Consider the following 21,702-nt stretch of genomic DNA (forward strand, 5'->3'; position numbering starts at 1 on the left):
AACCAATCTCAAATAATTGAGATAAAATTATGATGATAATGACCAAGATTTTTTTGTCATAAAAAGAAAAAACTGCTTTTGGGTACAGGATGGATAGGGTCCATAGGCACCCTTCATTTTTGCAAAAATATTTCGGTTAAGGTTTTGCTGCCTTTGTTTGGACATGAAAAGATCCAATCAACTCAACGGCCTCTTATATTATGGTGTGGGCACGAACCACGTGCTTCTTCTTTTTTTTCTTTTTTTTCTTTTTTTTTTTAACTTTAACCTTGAGAGCAAACCGCGTGCTCCTGCGGGTCTATATAAGCAGAAGCATGGCGAATTCATTTCCGTCTCCTCCCTTATCGGACCGACTCGAGTCTCACTGCTCTGCAACTTTATCGGGTCCAATAGACGGTTCCGTACGTATACACGAACTCAAAGCTCTAATCTCTCTCATTATGCTGTAAATTTTGATCCATGAACTGCTTTCCACTCTCTTTTTTCCCTGGTTTTGACAGAAAAAGAATTCATGTTCTGTTTTTCAGATTTTGTTTTGGGGTTAAAATTTGTTTTTAAGAGAAATACGCTGAGTTTTTTTTTTCGATTTTTTGCTAGTTTTCTTTTGTTTCTTCTTATCTTAAAGTGAGTTTTCATCGAGTTGTGTCTCTGATGGTTGATTTTCATGGAGTTTTTCTTCGTGCTGCTTGATTTCAGTATTTCACCTGGTTTCTCACTTTTCAGAGCTTCTTCTGAATATTTTCCATGGCGATGTCTTTTTAAGTTTGTTTATACGGTTGAGCTTGAGATCAGCACCATTAACCAGTTGTTCTTCTCCTGCGAAGCTTTCGATTTTCATCAATGGAGTAAGGCCTTAAGCCTTAGGGTTTATACGCCGAATCTTTTTATTTTCTTACTTTACTGCTTCCATAATACTGTAATACACCTAAAATCTCGCCGGAGAATGCATAGACTCCATTTTCAGAATCTGATTTTGGTAATGTCGGTGAAGCAAAAGTATTTTCCAGCGCTGCCATTTTATAAATTGGCACCTCAAATTTCGCCTGAAAATTCTGCTCCGGTGCCGGAAACGCAGCTCAGTAAAGTCGGACGATTTTCAGGCTTTTTCGTGTTGGTTCATCGCCGGAGAATGCATAGACTCCATTTTCCGATTCAGATATTGGTAATATCGGTGAAGCAAAAGTATTTTCCAGTGCCGCAATTTCATAAATCGGCACCTCAATTTTTGTCGGAAAACTCAGTTCCGGTGCTGGAAACGCAGTTCAATGAAGTTGGGCGATTTTCAGGCATATTCGTGTTGCTTCATATCTTGCAAAACCGTTCTTTCCTTTTTTTTAATTTTTTTCCTGATTTTCTATTCTATGTATGTCTATTTTTTTGTAAAAAGGCATGCCATGGGTTCCATTTCTTATGAATAAATGCTAGTTAAAACCTTACATTATCTTTATTAGCATTTAATAGAGAGTATTACATCTCGACATATGAATCCATATATTCATTTTATAAATCACAAATTTATACCGTAGAAGCCCAAATAAAACTTTTTTTTTTTATAAATCTCAAATATCCTTCCTGATTCAGGCTTTTTTTTTTTTTTTTTTCCTATTTTATATATATATATATATATATATGCCATACATATTTATACGGTAGAAGCTCAAATGCTGTTACCTGATTGCTGCAAAACCCTGAAAATACTGATACATTATTCCATCTTCCCTTTATTTTTTATGACACTTGTCCAAATTTGGTTTCATATTTATTTGTTAGCAAAACTCTGCCCGTCGAACTTGGAATTGGCCAATAAAATTCCCAAAAAAATAAGTGATTTATTTGTAATGTGTTTTTAAATATTGTTTATGTTTTTTGGCAAAATTGGAAAGTATTGAAGCCATGAATATTTATTTTTATATTTTTTTATTTTTTAAAAAAAATTAAAAAATATCACTAGACATAACTGAGTATTTTTAAATCTATTTTTTCACTAATTTTCAACTTCATTTGGATGTGCACTTTATAATCAAGCTTTAAATATATTTTTTATATTTTTTTGGATTTTTTGTATTTATCTTTTATTCTTTAACACTTTTTAGATGGTATGTGACTTGCCTGGGTAGGCCAATTGAACTGGCCTGCCTGTTTGCCGGTTCCTCGGACCCGGCCCTTACCTGGTTTTTTATGCTAGTTAATTTCTCAATCGATGCTTTTTTTTAAACAAAAAACATTTTTATAAGATATTTTTACAGGCTCCCTGTTAATTCTTCTAGATCTTACTATTTACCTGTAAAACGTCAAGAATCTTCACGTGATCTCAAATCTGTTTTGTTTCCAATGTTTACTTTTTTATTTATTTTATTAAACAATGATGTATGCGTAAAAGTCAAAAGCTATAAAGTATTTCAGCCTTTTCTTGATCGTTTTGAAGGAGAGCACATGGTCTTAATTCCTCATTTTCTGGTTCCTATTTATTATATCATGTATCTGCTTATTTTATATTTTTATAAAGATTAAACCTGCAACTTGTCTGCATTTTCAGAGAAAAAGCTAGATGCGTGTAAAGAACAGAGTGATAATCTGATTTCTTTTTCAGTGGGTCGGTTACAAAAGGTATCGGTAGCTTCTGGATTTGGTATGAAGTTTTTACATGGCCCAGGCTTTATGAAAACAAACTAGGGTGCCGTATGTATAAGGCTGAGGCTCTAAACAATCAAAGTAAAACACATCTTTAAACAATCATAGTAAAACACATCTTTAAAGAGTATCGAGAAATGTGGTTTCAATATAAAAAATCTTTATGAACGCCTTAAAATCTATTTTTATCTTTAATTATAACATGTAAAGCTTCAAAAATAGTATAGATTAAACAGATCTATGAAAAATTGAAAATCTTAAAAATTGATGGTGTAAAAATGCATTACAAGATATATTATTTTCAAAATTTGAAATCCATTTTTTTTCTCATGTCCATGCATCTTGATGTCGAGATGATCAATTTAAAGATATTTGATCATTAAAACAACCTATTCTAATGAAATTTTTAAGGTGGGCTTTAATTTGATTGTTTAAAGTATATGCTCTATATAAACCTTTTCCAACAACATAAAACCTCACCTCGTGTGTTTTTTTTCTTTTTTTTAATGAAAACGTAATAAAGCCTCACCTCATGTCCTGTCTAAAAAGCACTTTGGGCATAAAAACTTTTCATGATATCTTTAAAATCATTTTTTCACACTAACAAAAAAAAAATTGAAATTAAAAAATAGTGAACATTATTTTAGTCTAGATGATTTGTTGTATACATTATTATTAAAACTTAAAATCTTAATTTTTTTCCACAATCATAATATTATCGATTCAAAGGTTTTTCTACACTTAAATTGCAATTTTTGATGAGTTATAAGGCAATACTTTACTTATTTTAATAGGCTGCACCCTTATCAAACTATCACCTCAAATTTTTGTCCAGAAAGCAATCGGCAATGGAATCTCGATGGCTCTAAAATCAATTTTCAACACCAAAATTAAATTTTGAAACTCAAAAAATGGTACAATCTTATGGATATTTCCATTCTTATTTTTAACGCAAAATGAGGAGCCTTGATAATTTGTTAAAATATATATTATTTTTAGTGCTCGAAATCTTAATTTTTTTTACAACCATAATATTCAAGTCGAAATGATCCATTTAAAGGTTTTCTAATGCTTGAATTGTAATTTTGATAAATTATAAGGTGTGGCGATACTTATTTTGATTGGGTCGCAGCCTTATTAAATCATTTTTCTTTATATATTACCACTTATTTTATATTTGTTAGTGTATACAATGAGATCATTCTTTTGCTACACAGAGATCACAAATACAACTGTGGGAGGTAAAATTTAGTAGCTTTGATTTGTCACAAAATTCAAAAAAATTTCTAATGAATTTTGGAATAAATGCCGTCACACAATTCCAAAGATCAATTGTGACGACTGTGAAAGATAGATTGTCCCAATTGATTTCAAAGATCAATTGTGACGACTGTAAAAGGTAGATAGTCCCAATTTCACATCTAATGGTGAAGCCGGCAGCTTTATGCATTTTCGAGAAAAAAAAGTCGACGCGTGTAAAGAACAGAGAGTGAATTTTGTTTTCTGGTACAAAAGGTTTCAGTAACTTCTGGATTTCGTATGCTTTCAAAAGAGAGCCTAGAGCTTCTTTTATTTTTTTTTATGTTTTTATGTTTTATTTTTTATTGTTGCTATAAATAGAGCTTCAAGCTTTAGCGTGTGTTTCCATGGTGAAGTGATCAAAGTATTAAGATACTCTGTATTTTTTATAATTTTTTTCAGGTGAGAAAATGATTTTTACCCCTTTTCCTGGTGTGCTAAAATCCCAAGTCCAGAAGCTATTAGCCAGGATTTAAATTTAGTGCTAGTGTACAGTTCACGTCTGGTGTACAGTGCGCTGCATGAACACCACCGTCTGTTCACAGGAACGGACGGTGGAGATTTACTCTCATTCTCGATGACAGGTGTTAAGCGGAAGAGCCTCTAAGCTCTGCACGCCCCATTTGTCGCGGATGGTGGATGCGCTTGTTTACGGTGAACTGTACACAGCTGCCGTATGCTATATATAATCCTAAATTGAATTTGTTTGGAAACCCTTCGTTTTTTTTTTCTAAATCTTTTTTCCTGAATTTTTCTTTTTTTTCTGGGAATTTTAAATTTTTTATTGTACTTTTTTTTTTTATTATCTGATTTTCCATTGTATTGGCATGAAGGTCTAGATAAAATGGGGGACTACGGGGAAGCTCTGTTGAATACGAAGGTTCACCATGAGAACTGCCCGGGATGTAGAGTGAACAGGATTAAGGAAGCTGAAAGAGGAACCCCTTTCCTAAATGTGTTTTCCATTTGGGCAGTTATTCTTTGTAGCTGTAAGTCTCTCTCTGTCTCTCTTCATGAAGGGTTCTCCTCTCTCTGTTAATTTTGAATTGCTAATACCACTCCATTGCTCTTTCTCTCTCTTCATATGAAGGTTTATTCCCTGTCTCTGTCTCTGTGTCTGGTAATTATTCTTTTTGGACAAGAAGCATTTAAATTTGGATTTCTTACAATTGTTTGTGGTGGTTCACCTTTTCCAGCGCTACCAATATCGTTGCTATTCCCATTCCTATACTTCATGGTATGTAAGTTGCTCTCTGAAAACTTTTTATGGGTTTGTTTTCCTATTTGTGTACTTTATTAATGGGACTGTAAAAAATGAGACCACAATAATTCGTCCATGGTAGGGGTTGCAATGGACCCGGACCGGACGTCTAGACCCGACCTAGATCCAGGCCTGGGTATGGGTCCAAAAATTGGAGCCGACAGGTCGGGTCTAGGACCGGGTCCAAATCTTGCACCCCGAATACTATTCAGGTCTGGGTTTGGATCTGGAACCACATTATATTTTCGGGTCCGGGCCGGATCTTGGTCCGGGTTTGGTGACTTCTGGTCTTGGTCTGGCCGGACCCGGACCCAGATCCGGACACGACCTGCTCTTTTGCCACCCCCAGTATCACTAGTGGTAATACTCAAAAGCCGCCACGTGAACTTGGATGGTTGGGATATGAGGAAAATTTTATAGGTGTGATACACCCTTGGCAACGTGACTTTACATTTGACTACTAAAGTTGATCGTGACATTCTATGAGCTAGAGATACATTCTTCTTATATGCTTTCCAATTTCACAATTTGGTTACTGTAACCAATGTTTGCAAAACCGGCCCATCTAACTTCTAACCGGTCAGTTAGATCGGAAGTCCTTTATTACTTGACACCCACTAACCTTATGCCTATTTACTTGCCTAGTGACACCCACTAACCATATGCCAAGTATTACTAGACCCACTAACCATATGCAAGGTTAAAAAATATTTACTTGCCTAGTGACACCCACTAACCATATGCCAGTTATTACTGGACCCACTAACCATATGCAACTAAAAATAAGATTTAAGATTTCGTTGGTTCAAAAATATTTACTTGCCTAGAATCCTCTTTGAATGAAGTCCTTTATTACTTGACACCCACTAACCATATGCCATTTATTACTAGACCCACTAACTATATGCAACTAAAAATAAGAGCTTATGTTATATATAACATAATTATTTCTTCATTTTCTTTAAAAAAAAAAAAGATCATTGTCATAAAAAAGATTTTTTTTAAAAAAAAAAGATCAGAAAATATCATTTTCTTTAAAAGAAACTATCATTTTCTTAAAAAAAAAAAAAGATCATTTTCTTTTAAAAAAAGTGTTTGTCAAGTCGATTTTTTTAACACTATTTTAATGTTCTTTACATTATGGTAAAGATTAAAAAATATTTTGGTCATTGATACTCACTTTTATATTTTCCTATCTTTTCAGAAAATTTTAAAAATACCCCTAGGCACAAATCAACTAGTTAAAATCCATTTTTTCATTAATTTTCAACTTTATTTGAGTGTGTTTTGTTTTAATCACATTCTTTATATGCTTATTTTAGTAGATTTGTTTTGTATCTTTTTTTGACATCGGAGACTTGCCCAGTTAGAGCGGTTGAATCTACCGGTTTACCGGTTAGGCTCAGTTAAATCGCTTCCATGCCCATGTCCGGTTAACCGTTCCGGTTCGATTTTGCAAACACTGCTTTAGACTACACACTCTAACAATGAAATCAGACTTTCGCACTACAAATTTTTCACAACTACACACTCTAACAATGAAATCAGAGTTTCGCACTACAAAAAAAAAAATTTCACTGTAAGACACCCTTGTATCTGGAAAAATGACTTTTGACTATAAATTGTTGATGTAATTGTTAAGCACATATTTGAAATTTTGAAATCCTTCCAAAATCAATTTTAAATTAATAAAGATTCCGACTTTTTTAATCATGTTTGATGTTGGAGGTGATTTAAAATCGTAAATAAATATGCCTTTTAAAATTTTTAAACAAGTTGTTGCTAACATAATTTTCCGTTTTGTAAGTGTATTATATGGTCATATAATTCGGAAACATGAAATTCTAGAGGTCACTATTAGAGTGATGTACCTTAGAATAACCCTTTAAAGTTTCATGGTTTAGCCATATATGGATATGTATGTACTTCCATGCTCCTAGTTTTTGTATTAGATGCTTTAGAGAAAAGGTTTTTACTCATGGAGGAAGTGTATGCTTTAGATGTACAATTCATACGCCTTGATGTAGCTGTATGATTGATGCAAGAGAATTTGAGGGAAACAAGAGCGAAACAATAAAAACAGCAAGGAGCAAAGCCAAATACAAGCATAATTCAAAAAAATCTAGAGTTTATTCTCCATACCCTAAGCTAGGGTTCCAAAAGCTTGAGCTTTTAACTCCTTTAATTACTAAAAATCATGTGGAATTGTCCTCTCAAGGCCCCACATGTAGGGTTCTCTAGAACCCAAAGCTTGCAGAATTGAGAATTCCAAACGCCGGGATCCCACCCAAGATTGTGTACATGATTGGCTAAATGAGAAGTAGATGAATACACTTTCCTATCTTGTTTGAATTTTGTTTCTATTAAATACAACTATAAATCGAGTGCAAGAAATAAAATAAACATAAAAATCAGACCACAACACATGATTTACGTGGTTCACTTCGTAGGGCTACTTCCATGACCTTGACAAGTAGAAATCCACTATCACTGCGAAGATTACAGTTTGGGTTACAAGAGATATACCTCTCTTTAAACATCTGTAAAACCTCCTCACCGATCTTCCCTTCTAAAGCAGATCGAGCAACACCGTTGATCAATATCTTCTTTCCTATTGCAATACTGTTATCGGAAAGATAACTTCAAGAGAAACCGAGAAACTTTATCTCTCTGGAAGTGGAAATTATATCAACCCAAAACTTCATGGCAATACTCCCTCTCTCGGAGGCTATGTCTCTCGCTTTCTTGGAGACCCATCTCCACCTTAGAGATCACTTCGCATACATAGCCCCAAAAGGGTGACCCTCAACAGGATGGTATTGTGTCTTTCTTGATTCTCTTTTGTAGACATCACCTTGAGCTTCTTTCTTGCTCCCAAAGAAACCTCTTTTCTTTTCCTTTTTTTTTATCATAATACTCTTTATCTTCTAATAAAAACATAGGTATGGTGATTTTGACTATCACCAAACCTAACACCGCATAGCTCTTATATATTATAATTTAATATTCATAGACATTACATGTCCATACAATGATTAAAATAAACTATATATCTTAACTTTAACTTAAATTATATAATGACAATTTACCTCGTGAACAGCACTCGTGAATAGTTTTTGTGAATAGTACTTATGGATAGTACTCGTGAAATAAATAAAAAAACAATAAAAATCCTAGAATTCCTAAAAAACTAAAAATCCTAAAACTAAAATAAAAATATACTTCCTTTAAAATTGAATCAAAATTAAAAATAAATATAATTTTGCCCTCCATCAATGATATTGCAAACAATGGCTATTGTGCATGGTAACCTTGACATTAAGATGCCATGTTGGTTTTAGCCACATATTTAGTCAATATTTATGTCTGAGTGCATAGTGCCAAACACTGTGCATTCATTTCATTTTCATTAACTACCTACTCCCATCTGAAATGCTTGATGATAAGTATTCTATTCATGCGTGGATGACTGGACTGAAAGCCCAGTGTTTGGCACTACGAAAGTTTTAAGGGAACTATTGGTTGTGTGCATAGACAAACATGGTTTTTGTGCCATATGCTGTGTCTTGTTCTGATGCATGTTCTGCTGGGGAATGATGTGTGTGGAGCAACAAATTAAGTTTGTGCGTGAAAATAAAAAAGACCAAACATGCATACTTTTATTCCAGAAATTTAACAATAACAAATACTATTTCATGAATGCTTCCTTAATGGATTTTATTCAAAAGGCTCATAAATGCCATTCTTTCTAAAAATTTATGGTTCACAAGAATTACCAAAAATTAGGTACAACAAGATGCATTTCATAAGTAATAATATATACAACTTTACTCAAAAACCACCATGACACTTTCTTGAGTATGCAAGTTACAGCTATTCTCTCTTTGAAAGATTAGTTCACTGGTAATTTTGATCCATTATCCTCTTATGTTTCTGATCTGTGCAGGTAAGAGATTTCCATATCACAGAACAAGTGGAAGATATCGGATTTTATGCTGGTTTTGTGGGTACGTATTCTCTAAAAACTCGTATGAGCCTGATCAAGGAAACAAAAGTCCACCACATGATCTTATTATAGTTTGTCTAGCCCACTAGATGATCTTATTATAATTTGTCTAGTCTTCTGTTTTTACGAAAACTGTAGTAGTTTCAATATTAATTGTTGGCATATGATTCTGATCAATTCATTCTCTCTCTGTAGGTTCATCATTTATGGTTGGAAGATTTTTGACTTCATACCTTTGGGGAATGGCGGCTGATCGATATGGAAGAAAACCTGTGATATTATGCGGAGTTGGCTCAATGTTAGTGAAGATGATCCTTTTGTGCTCTGTATATTTTCCCCCATTTGTTGCTACATATTTTAACTTTCAGAAATCAAAAGATGGCTAAACAGCATTAACAAGGAGTTGATGATTGTATGTTTTGCTTTGAACTAACCGTGAAACAAATACCTGTTCCAGAGTATTATTCAATGGGCTTTTTGGGCTTAGCAACAGCTTCTGGATGGCAGTTATCACGAGATTCATTCTCGGATGTTTCAATGGGTTGCTTGGGACAATTAAGGTATATAAAAGTTTAAGATCTGGTTTCCATGATACTCCTAGAATTTTGTTTAAAATGTCCTTAATTGGCACTGATCCATTCAAGCAATTTTATCTGTTAGTATTGAGTTTATGTCGAATGTGTTCTTTGAAATTGCATGTAATGCTTGTCTTAGTTCTTATACACTTTTCTAGTTACTCCTATGAGTTTATGCTTTTTTTGACTTAATTGTAATAAACTCTATCCAGGCCTACGCATCAGAACTTTTCCGAGAAGATCATCAAGCTTTGGCAATGTCTGTTGTATGTATCTGGATTTCGTATTGTTTGCCTTAGTTATATTCTGTAGACCATTACTTGAAGAGGTGAATTCTCATCAGAAATTTTTATTTTCAGGTGGGTACATCGTGGGGTATAGGTCTAATTATTGGCCCAGCAATAGGAGGATATTTGGCTCAGGTACTTCTAATACTGCCCTTGCAGCACATGTTTACTGGTCTCTATGACATTTTGAAACAGATTAATCAATTCTTCTTTCTCATGCTTTGAGTGATTAGAAATAGTTTTTTTTTAGCTTCTCATTATATTTTAGTAGTTTTTGATAGTTTCTGCTTGTTTAATTTGCTTTTGAAGTAAGAAACATGTTGGTTTTATAAATTGAAATGAATATTTTGTTCGTAAGTGGCATCAATTTAGTGTCATGAATTGAAATTGTTCTCTTTGCATCATCTCTATGTGTCTGCTAATTGACGTCTGTGTTTCCGGAAAAAATATCAGCCTGCAGAGAAATATCCCAATACATTTTCCAAAGATTCATTATTTGGGAGGTATGGAATTTCTCTCTTCTTTGGACTCTCTCTCTCTCTTCCCATGCCCCCCCTCCCGCTCTCTCTCCTGATACACACACACATACACATTCCATATCATATATATATTTTGAGTTCTTAGATGTTTTTTGTTTTACAGGTTTCCATACTTCTTACCCTGCCTATGCATATCGGTCTTTGCATTTGTTGTGTTTATTGCTTCCTTTTGGCTGCCAGTATGTTTTCTCATCCCTCATTCTTTCGATATAAATCTTTTAGTTAATTTTGGCACTTTGTGATTTTAGCGTTGCTCTTTTCTTGATCAGGTTCCGTTTATACCCATCCTCTCTTTAATTACACTAATCTTATTGGATTTTGAAAATAATAAGAGGAATGCATGTTCTTTATGAGATTAGGGAAAATTGCGCCAATAGATATTGTTTCATAGATTCTCAAAAGATTCAATTTCTGGTAGAGCCAAATATTAAGACAAAAGGAAAAAGCCTAAATGCCCTCTGAGAAGTCTATGAATCACAAACCAGAGTAATGAGCAGGAGTTTGTTAACAAAGGCCTAGTGATGAGTTTCTGTATGGTGAATTTGTCGAAAATCTTCAAGGTGAAGGAAACTTGTCGGATACCAATAATTTGGTCACATAATTCTCTTGGACGAATTTGAAACAAACTTTGATGTGTTTTTATGTGCTTGTTAACCTCAATATTGCTCGATTTTGATTGGCACTCTTATTATCACAATGAGGAGCTTTAAGCCACATGAGCAGGAAACCCGAAATATATAAGATTGATTGAAAAATGAATTGTGATTGTCCTTCTCCAAGTTTACTTCCTTGTTTCTCATTGTAAGAGGTACTAAACAATTATTTCATACATCTTGTCTTATCAACATTTGGGTGTTGGTTAGGTTTATATTCTGAACTGAACGAATTGGGATTTACTTTCTCCATTTAGGCCTTAGGTTAAATCTTGGTCTATTTGGAGTGTTAATATCCTTCTATTCTGTTTACAACTCGATGTTTTTCTTCTTTTCTTTTGTCAAGTAGCTGTAAATGATGCTTTTGATATGATATATAGCATTACCAATATTAGATTTGACTAAATTTCAAATGGCTAGTTAATATTTTGAAGCTAATGGATTGTTGTTGTAGGAGACAATACATAAACATCCTTTGGAGGAGATAGAGAAAGGATTCGACACATCTGATGATCTAGAGGCTTCTGATACAGAAACAAAGAAAAAAAGGATTTCAACTTCTCGAATGTCTCTCTTCAAAAATTGGTCCCTGATGTCCACTGTTATTATATATGGTTTTTATTCACTTCATGAGATATCATACACTGAGGTTGGTCTTCTCACAAAGATTTCATCTGCTCGTTATTTCTTAGTGAAATTTTTACATGTCAAAGATGATTCATGAGCTTCTCTTTGGTGAGGTTGATTCATTTGTATTGTTATTTACTGCATACCAAGTTGATATCTAGTGATTTGTGTCCTCGTAATTCTTTTTTTGAAGTGAATGAAGTACATAATGTATTTTTTTTTCGAAGTGAAATTAATGTTCTTTCTTATGCAGATTGATGCTGCAGTTATTTAGTAATTTGGAAATGGAAGAAAAGACAACCTTAAACCGCTTTCTCTTTTTGTCTTGTTTTTGTATTTGGATCTTTACACCTATCTAGACAGCCTGAAAGTTATTTCGTTTGAAGATTTTCATTATGAACTAGGCATGGATTTCGTTGCAGCACACAAATAAAATTCTGCAAATAAAAGGGCTAGGTGAATTTTCTTTGAGAATTGAATGCCCCTTGCTTGAATCTTTTTATGACCATGCCAAGGAAATAATGTGTATGCTTGGATCGTGTAAATCAGAATCCTTCTTCAAGTGCATCATAAGCTCTATCATGGAGTCTACTGTAAGTCTGTAACAATACATCTCAATCTCTCTAGAGGACGATAACTTTGGATCCTCGCTTGTTTTATAAAGGAGTTGTCAGCAACACTTTTGGTAGAGTAAAGGCATGTTTGACGTGAAGTTCAAATTTTACACCATTCACTCAGAGGTGGTGTTAGACAAAGTGTTATATTTCTTGTCTTGGACACTGGCTTTTTCTCCCCTTGATTTAGAACTCCATATAAGTGTATCTTTTATTTTCTCTCCATATATACTAAATATGCGCAATGACAAGAATGCTGCAATACATACAAATTGAGCCACTAATAACGTGGGACTAAAATTGAATAAGACAAGGTTATAATGACATAAGTTCCCCTTCCATTGTTAGGCATGTATGGTCCATAGAAAAGTCTAATACTTCACTTCTTGCACCTACAATAGTTTGCAAACTTCAAATACTTTTGTAGCCAGTAAGCAATGCAAGGTGTGTAGATCAACAGATGAAACGGTTTTATCCCGTTCTGGTCTTGGATCGAAGTACTAATTTAACTGGAAGGTGTGCTTCTCTTTCAATTGCAGGTGCTTGAACCACTCAGAGAGATGTAATCCTAATTCACATCAATTCTCTTAGAAAAGTGACAGAGATTACAAGAGTGGATTTTATTGTAAATCTTCTATTTAGAACCGCAGAATTTACATTTGGCCAATTTGTAGCTGGATGGTTCAGGATAGTGGTAACCAAGATGAATCCCGATGATCGTATCTCAGCTAAATCCCAAAAGACAAAATTGATGGCTGCAATGGGATTCTTAGAATTATTAGCATTCATTGCTTTACAAAGTCATGGACATTTTCACAATACTTTCCACCAACTTGAATCTTTTGAGGCCAAACTTTTATTTCTGTCCTCGTTCCAACATGCAACTATAGTTGATATGTATGGCTTTGGACTTCTGAACTGCAATTATATTGACACTTTCAGTAGTTCCATCATTCAATTGTCTCAGTTGATATGACTGTGACCTTTTTTATTTTTTAATTTGGAAATTTTATAATCGTGTGTTTATATAGTAACTGCCATTAAAAGTAAACATCTTTTCTTTTCATGGTTCAATAACCAATATATCATTTGTAGATATTTTCTCTTTGGGCTAACAGCCCTCGAAGCCTTGGTGGGTTGGGATTTTCCTCAGAGGATGTTGGTCAGGTGCTTGCAATTTCAGGTATGTGTGCATGTTGTGCTTTCTTAGTGGTTTTTTCTTCTTCTTCCTCTTTTTCTTATTTTTATTTTTTATTTTGTCTCTTTTTTGCACGAGTACTTAAGAAGCATACATAGGGAATACAGTTATTGAGTTCTTGAATATTAACTTGTTATTCTTCACTTCATAACTGCATCATGTGCATTGGTATTTTAGCTGCTAGAATTTCCATGTCTGCTGGATTGTATTTCGGCAAGTCTTATTTAATCAATGAACTTTTATTTGTAAAGAATGTGATGAGATTTTCCAATAACCATCTGAGGTATAGCAATAATATTTTCTATGATTTATTCATTTCAAAGGATAAGGTGTAGGTGAAAATTCATTTGTTAGTCCTCCATTAATCAATCTACCCTCTCAAATGAGTAATCTAGAACAGACAGTACACTTCAAACACAGCAGACATCACTAGAAAAAGAAGCACCTTAGACCAACCTCAGATATTGGGGTTTTATCATCTTTCAGTTTAACCTTTCATAAAGAGAAGAGCATTGAAAGTTAAGCACACTTAACAATTAACCATATTTTTCATATGCATCTGTTTTGTTGGTTGTGAAAAGGTTTCTCTCTCTCTTATAGTGCTTGGTCTCTGTCACACTTGTTGTAGGCTTTCACCAATTCTCAATGAAATCTTCTCAAACTTACCTCTCTCAATTACCTTCTGTTATGCTGCGTATATGTTATCTGAATTGACTGATTATTTTTATATTGTTAGGTTTTATCTTACTGTTCTCACAACTCTGTATATTTCCAAAGCTTGAGAAGCTCTTTGGACCAATTCATGTCGCACGCCTTGCGTCGGTATATGTTTCCATGTTTTGGATGTTTTCCTTTTCTTTTTTATTTAGTTGGAAGTGTAAAAATGAAATTTAAGTAATGACCTCTGTGGCTTATTTTAAAATTCTTGCCCCTGAAATTTTGAGCTTCCTTTTTTTTGCAGGCTCTTACCATACCATTGCTCATGTGCTACCCATTGATCGCAATGCTCACTGGTTTCACTCTGAAATTTGTGATTAATGTTGCATCCTTGTTGAAGAATGCCCTCTCTGTAAGCCCTAGATACGTAGTTCTTATTTTAATTAACAAGAATATGTTTTAACAAGTTTTGACTTCCGGGGACTAAAGTAGTCCTATCTCCAGAAACTAAAGGTTTCTTTAAAAATGCAAAGTCTGGTAGCTAAAAAAACTCAAAATGGAACCATATGGGTGTTGTACTTCATTAAAAAAAAAAAAACTACGCCAACTCACATCAATTTGAAACCCGAAAACTAGGTTTCACGTGAAAAAAGGGCATATTTTTCCTCAAACATCTATCATAATTGCTTGAAAACAAAGCCATTGGAAAGTTGAAATATGGGGGATTTATTATATGACAAAGTCAGGTCTGTTGGGTAGTCTATGAGGTACAAAAGATGAAATGGGCATGACTAAAATAGGACTAATGGGCATAATAAAATATGTTATATAATATTTTATACATTTCTTGGGGAATAACACCATTTAGTAGCAGTTTGCTGTGTATAATTGGGGAATAACACCATTTAGCAGCGGTTTGCTCGCTTCCTCTATAAGGTTATCCCTCGAAGAAAATATTCTCAATGGGGTAGATCATTCATGATTTCTATATCTATTAGATGCACTTTAGTTTCTTAGTTGAATATTGTTTTTAATGATGTTTGAGAAAGAAGGCATAGTGCAACTTTTAATCATCATTTTCTTGTTGGGTTTGTGGTTTTTCAAGCCTGTCTTTGAATGATTCTTTGCTTATTAGATTTCCTTTATGTTTTTGTTGCTAATGTTGTCCTTCATCTATCTCGTAGCTTACGATTGTCACTGGGATAGCCATTCTGCAAAACAATTCTGTGGTATTTTTCTCACTTTATTCATGTATTCTATTTGACTTCCTTGTGCATATCTAGTTCAGTTATTATTTGAAAGTTTTACCAAATTCAAACCTCGCTATGACTGCTATTTATGATTTTCTCCTATTCTCAATGACAAAAACATACTGTGTTCACAGCCTCGATGCCAAAGAGGTGCAGCGAATGGGATTTCTTTGACTGCTATGTCTCTATTTAAAGCAATTGGTCCAGCAGCAGGAGGTGCCATGTAAGTGCACTTTTAATTATTTCCCCTCTTTCGCAGTTTGCTAATAAATATTTAAAGAACATATAGTTACGAATACTCACTGCAGTTGATGGAACATGCATTGTATGAGTGTGAACTAGCAAATTTGCCATTACTTACCCAAAAAAACAAGAACTAGCAAATTTGCCATTAGAAATAGAATTCTAATTCTCTCATGTATTGTCCAATCTTAACAGATTTTCTTGGGCCCAAAAGCGTCAGCATGCTTCCTTCCTCCCAGGTATGAATTTCTTCAACTTTGATGCGCATAGGTTTTGGTAATGTCAAGTAACTATCGTTCATGAGGTTGATGACATTCATTTTAGTGAGGTTAGTGGTGTAGAGTTCTTCTTGTGAAACCTTACGGTCATGGTTTGCACCCCAAACTTGCACTAGCGAGATATGATGGTTACTTCCAGATACATCGAGTTTGATCATTCTACTCAGTAAATTGGCAATTTGAGATAGTAAAATTCATGGACTAGTTTCAAGAAAAGAATATGATAAAGAATATGATAATTTTAATTTGACTCTGGTTTATTATGAGGAAACCAAGTCAAGCTCTAGTATGGGCAAGGGTGTTTTCGTCTTCTTTTTTTTTCTTTTCTTTTTTTCTTTCTTTCTTTCTTTTATGCTCTAGTATGGGCAAGGGTGTTTTTATTTTCTTTCTTTTGGTGTGGGAGGCGGGGGAAGGGGGGGGGGGGGGGGGGGGTGGATGTGTTTCTGCAGTAGGATTTGAATGTGGGATGTTGTGTTGCGATGTGAACACTTTAACCATTCAAGCCCAAGCTCAAATCTCATGTTAGCAAGTTAGTTTTCCCACTTCACTTTTTTTTGCTTTTAGAAAAAGAAAACAGCTCGGGAAAACCTGAAAATTTGAAGAGGGAAATTTGCTGGAAAGAACTACCGAAGTGGTAACTCAAAAAGGAAAATAGAAGGCTCATAACAGAGGGCACAAAGCATAATGAAAAACATAATCTCAGTTTGAACATCTCATTAGAGGTTGGAATCTTTAGGAAGGCCTTTAATTGTGCATGCTCTCGCTGAATTCCCACGTTTGTTTTAGCTCTGTAATCATTCTAACACCCTCATTTTGTTTTATTGATCATGCTCCCTTTTTATTGACATTTGTTCTGTTCCTACTAATCCCTTTCCAATTCTTTATGAATATGCAGGGGATTCAATGGTTTTCTTTTTTTTGTGTTTGCTGGTGCTTTTGCTAGTAATCTTGACATATGAGCCTTTTCTACCGAAATCATGCGCTAAGCCCTATGACGAGATAGAAAGAGAAAATGTGAAAACAGTTGGTTGATTGAAGCATTGCCTAGTATAATTATTATAAAGTATTGGTTTGTTATCAATTTATAGCACAATCGATAACTCGCCTATAAGCGGCATGTAATTTTGTATTGTGTAAACTAGAGGGATTGTATTCCAACTCAGAGATGTTGCATACTAATGAATGATGCCATTTCAGTAGTTGCCTGCCTTTAGATTATTCTTCAGTAGCTCTCTTAATAATCGATCTTCACTGATAGTTAATTCTCCCTTAATAAGAATGACCTAGTACTCTCTCTCTCGCACACACGCACGCTCACACACATGCACGAGGCAAGATGAATGAGGATGGGTCTTCTTATTACTGGAATAGTCCCCATCATATTGATGAACTTTATCTGCAGCTTATCAAATTGTAAAACCTTTTATTGAGATGTTACTGGCCCCATGTACACAGCGATATGTTTTCTGACAGGGGAATGAACTTATGGCAATGGAGGATATGTTTTCTGGAAGGGGAATGAGCTTATGGCAATGGAGGAGCTCAAGGACTCAATCCGTGAATTACTTAATAGTTATGAATTGTCTGAATTGCTCTCCCCCTATGGTTCGGTGGTATCTCCCAGTAATAGTAGTAGAGACGAGAAAATAGTTAAGATACGACGGTCAAGAAATATCAACAAGATCAGTATTTTTTATATCTTGAGTCGATAATTCAGGAAAATTGTGAGATTGAAGAAAATGTCGCACATAAAATTAGAGTCGGGTGGATGAGGTAGAGATGTGCAATCGGAATTTTCGATGACCGTCGCATACTCTAGGATAGTTGTGAGATTAGTTTTGCTTTATAGGGCTAAATGTTGGGTGGTCAAAAAACAACATACCCATAGGACGAGTGTAGTCGAGATAAAGATGTTGAGATAGATGAGTGGCAAGACGTTAAGTGATACAATTCGAAATGAATACATTTAAGAGAACTTAGTAGAGTTAGGTGGGTTGGTCATGTGTACTGTAGACCTGGTATGATACCTGTTATTTGGTGCTAGATGGTTTAAGTAGAATGTTAAAAAAAAGTAAACGTAGGCCCAAAAGGACATATTTGAAAGTAGTGAGAAAAGATATGGTGAGTTATAGCTTCGTCTTTGATACAGCAGACCGATCAGGATTTGTGTAGTTAACCCCAATAGTTGGAAAAAGCCTATAATGATGATGTGCAAGGTTTGTAGGACATTTGTGTTTGTAGGACATTTGCCTTAGTGGTTGTAATTGGTTTGTAGGACATTTGTGTTTGTAGGACATTTGCCTTTGTGGTTGTAATTGTTAGTTAAGGGACTCGGTAATGTTCACTGGTCTTCTATTTGAGATTGAGCTTTGACATTATTGCAGGTTGGGGAGCATTATTTTGATATCGTCGACTGACACACCAGAACATCTCGTCACAGTCTACCGTGGAAACAATGCACAAATGTGGCTTTGTTCCTCTTCGGTATGTTCTTGAGGGTTGGGACCATGAGGAGGTGGCTTTTGACATGAAGACTGGGATGACCTAGACAGCTTAACATCTTTGCATTTTCCATGCTCTAGCGCTAGGAAGCAGTGAGGATTGGGAGGGTGAAACATCTGTTGGCCTGATTCAATTATTGTTGCTGGTGGTCGAGAACAGTGTTGGAATGTTGGCCTGATTCAATTGTTGTTGCTGGTGGTCGAGAACAGTGTTGGAAAGTGGTCCAGGCCCGAGCTGATTACTCGGGTTGACTCCCAGTAACTCGACCCGATTAGCGCCGAGTACTTTAGCAGCAAAAAAATGTAAAAACGTAATAAAAAATATCAAAAAAATAGGAAATGTAAGTTTAAAGTAAGATTAAGCAAAGTACTGTAGCAGCGAAAAATGTAAAAAAGTAATAAAAAAATATCAAAAAAATAGGAAATGTAAGTTTAAAGTAAGATTAAGCAAAACAAAAAGTAATAAAAAATATAAAAACAATAGGAAATGTAAGTTAAAAGTAAGATTAAGCAAAGTACTGTAGCAGAAAAAAATGTAAAAAAGTAATAAAAAAATATCAAAAAAACAGGAAATGTAAGTTTAAAGTAAGATTAAGCAAAACACTTAGAAACAGTAATTTAAAAATTTAAAAATCGGCGAGTACAGTAATTTAAAAATTTAAAAATCGGCGAGTCGCAACGGATTCGTTCGAGGGGCACGAAAATCGGTAATCCTGTGCCGATTACATCGTAAAACTGAAAACCGCCCGGTTACATGATCAATGCCGTTCTTTAGTCACACATGGCCACACATGGCAAGCCTTAGACACCACAGCATCGTAGCCACGCGTTTACACATGTACATTTAAAGTAGTCCATCGAAACTATTTATACAACAAACTTTTATACTCATTCTTGGATGTGGGATAATACTTACAATGCGCATTAAATTAAAATAGATATCGAATAAGTATTATTAATATGAAAAGTTAATACACTTGTAACAACGTGGCTTTATGGTCATTGCTTCTTCTTAGTTGATGGACACCTCAGGTTCAAACCCCGTGGGTGCTTCACATCATTTTATTTTTATTGTAAAAAAAATAAAAAATATTATATTTATATTGTAAAAAATCATTTTATTTTTATGGTAAAAAAAATAAAAATTTTTTTATTTTTGTTGTAAAAATAATAATTTTTGTTGTAAAAAAAATAAAAAATAAGCAAAAAATAATGTTGTTAAAAAAAAAAAAAATTTGTTCTAGAATCTAAAAAATTAAAATTTTGAAAAATGAAAATGCTGTTTTAAAAATCGGTACGCATTCAAATAATTTTTATATTGACAATTAAATTTTTATTTTATTTATTAATTTTTACATTATAAATCATGTAATATACTATTTTTGTTGTGAAAAAAATAAAAAATAAACAGAAAATAATGTATTTAAAAATAAAATTATTCCATTTGAAATTCTATCTTTCTATTAACAATCTTTTTTATTAAATTTATTCTAGAATCTAAAAAATTAAAATTTTGAAAAATTAAAGTGTTATTTCAAAAATTGATATGCATTCAAATAATTTCTATATTGATAATCAAAATTTTATTTTATTTATTAATTTTTGCATTATAAATCATATAATGTACTATTTTTCTTACAGTTGTCAATAATATATTTTAAATTAGATCATATTATAAAATATTTTGGATTTGTTAATGTTTGTATAATAAAATAATTATAATATGTTAACCAATAATTTTAATTTCAGTATATAATATTATAGTTAGTTAGGTTGTAATAATTTTGGATTATAATTAGGTTGTAATAATTTGGGTTTTGTTAGCGGATTAGGGTTTTTTGCTAATTCGAAATTTTAGTGGTCATTTTTTCATCGATTTAGTCTACTCCTTGTTGTAGTCTATGTATGATTGATATACTTTATCCTTGATAATTCTATGATTTTTCTCTTGTGCGATGTAAATTTAATGGTTAACATAAGTTTATACAGGATAAGAACGTCTCAATATTCACAAATTGATGAAAAAAATAAAAGTTAACAATGTAGTACCCTCGTTTCTTATTGGATTCTTAAAATATAACATTTATAATGAATTTTAATAATTTTTTTGAATTTTTTTAAAGCTTAATCCAACCGAGTAGGACGATTCTCGATTCGGATCGTCGATTCACCGATCCGGATGGGTTTTTGGAGTGCCCGATCAGGGGTACCGATCCGTTTTTTAAACCACTAGTTCAAAATGATGTTAAAAAAATATTTAAAAAATAGATCTTACAAAATCAATGGCGGGGGTATTTTTTAAAGGGAAAAGTTTATATAGAGCCTAGGCTCTAAACAATCAAACGAGTCTACCTCAAAATTTTTACTAGAAGATGTAATACCCAAATATCATCAAATTGATTCTTGACATCAAGATGCATGGACATGAGAAAAAAAATGGATGTCAAGTTTTGGAAATAATGTATCTTGTAACGCATTTTTTGACCGTCAATTTTCAAGTTTTCATAGATCTACTCGATCTACACTACTTTTGAAGTTTTAATTTTTATAATTAAAGATGAAAATATATTTTAAGGTTATTACAAAATTTTCCAATATTAAAACCCTATTTCTTGACACTATTTGAAGATGGGCTCAAATGTGATTGTTTAGAGCCTCGGCTCTATACAAACCGTACTTTTTTTTAAATAATCCAAAAAAATGGGAAAGTGTAAAAATAAGTATTTATACCTAAAACATTTTTCAATCTATGTCAAAATGATAGAAAACATAAAAAAAAAAAGAAAAAAAAACATAGCTCGGCCGATTTTTCAATCACTAGTCGAGAAATTACGCAACTTAGGAGATCGGGGTAGAGCTTCTTAAAATGTGGAACATGTGAAACAACTAGATCATGTTCACTTCTCATGGAGCGATGGCTTTGTTGAGACCTGACCCGATAAGGCCTCTGCCCCATATGGTGATCTCCTCGACAGTCAGCATAGCTGAAAGTGATCTTTTCTTTCTTGGGGTATAACATTATTTGAATCAGGTATACATGGACTCGGAAACCGGATCTGAATAGTGTTCAGTCCAACCAAGAC

General features: G+C 33.7%; 1 protein-coding gene across 6 annotated transcripts; it reads left to right on the top strand.

The window, feature by feature from the left end:
- Positions 1–331: 331 nt before the first annotated feature.
- LOC18426144 (protein ZINC INDUCED FACILITATOR-LIKE 1) lies at positions 332–18,826 on the top strand. Of its 6 annotated transcripts, none has more exons than XM_088858870.1 (19): positions 332–401; positions 2,537–2,607; positions 4,764–4,919; positions 5,127–5,167; positions 9,138–9,198; positions 9,393–9,495; positions 9,655–9,757; positions 9,985–10,038; positions 10,132–10,194; positions 10,513–10,562; positions 10,702–10,777; positions 11,706–11,900; positions 13,588–13,675; positions 14,427–14,512; positions 14,652–14,759; positions 15,532–15,576; positions 15,732–15,820; positions 16,036–16,079; positions 18,503–18,826. In XM_088858870.1, the coding sequence occupies exons 3-19, from the start codon at positions 4,775–4,777 to the stop codon at positions 18,520–18,522; spliced, it is 1,371 nt and encodes a 456-aa protein (XP_088714996.1). In that variant the 5' UTR covers positions 332–401; positions 2,537–2,607; positions 4,764–4,774; the 3' UTR covers positions 18,523–18,826. The 6 variants fall into 6 exon arrangements, with proteins under 6 accessions (XP_088714996.1, XP_011620397.1, XP_088714982.1 ...); XM_011622095.3 differs by lacking the exon at positions 18,503–18,826 and adding an exon at positions 17,014–17,317; XM_088858856.1 differs by lacking the exon at positions 2,537–2,607 and having other exon boundaries at positions 332–1,286.
- Positions 18,827–21,702: the final 2,876 nt, after the last annotated feature.

The sequence above is a fragment of the Amborella trichopoda genome, chromosome 1 (assembly GCF_054954075.1).
Source record: "Amborella trichopoda isolate Santa Cruz 75 chromosome 1, AtrichopodaSantaCruz75HAP2 v2.0, whole genome shotgun sequence".
In the NCBI taxonomy this organism is placed as follows: Eukaryota; Viridiplantae; Streptophyta; class Magnoliopsida; order Amborellales; family Amborellaceae; genus Amborella; species Amborella trichopoda.

What these genes read in the sequence shown, in the direction of transcription:
- LOC18426144 (XM_088858850.1), top strand. Translation starts at nt 665, where the DNA reads ATGGAGTTTTTCTTCGTGCTGCTTGATTTCAGTATTTCACCTGGTTTC. An exon ending in AAGCTTTGGCAATGTCTGTT is followed by an intron (nt 10,039 to 10,131) that starts GTATGTATCTGG and finishes TTTTATTTTCAG; the next exon opens with GTGGGTACATCGTGGGGTAT. An exon ending in TTCTGCAAAACAATTCTGTG is followed by an intron (nt 15,577 to 15,731) that starts GTATTTTTCTCA and finishes CTGTGTTCACAG; the next exon opens with CCTCGATGCCAAAGAGGTGC.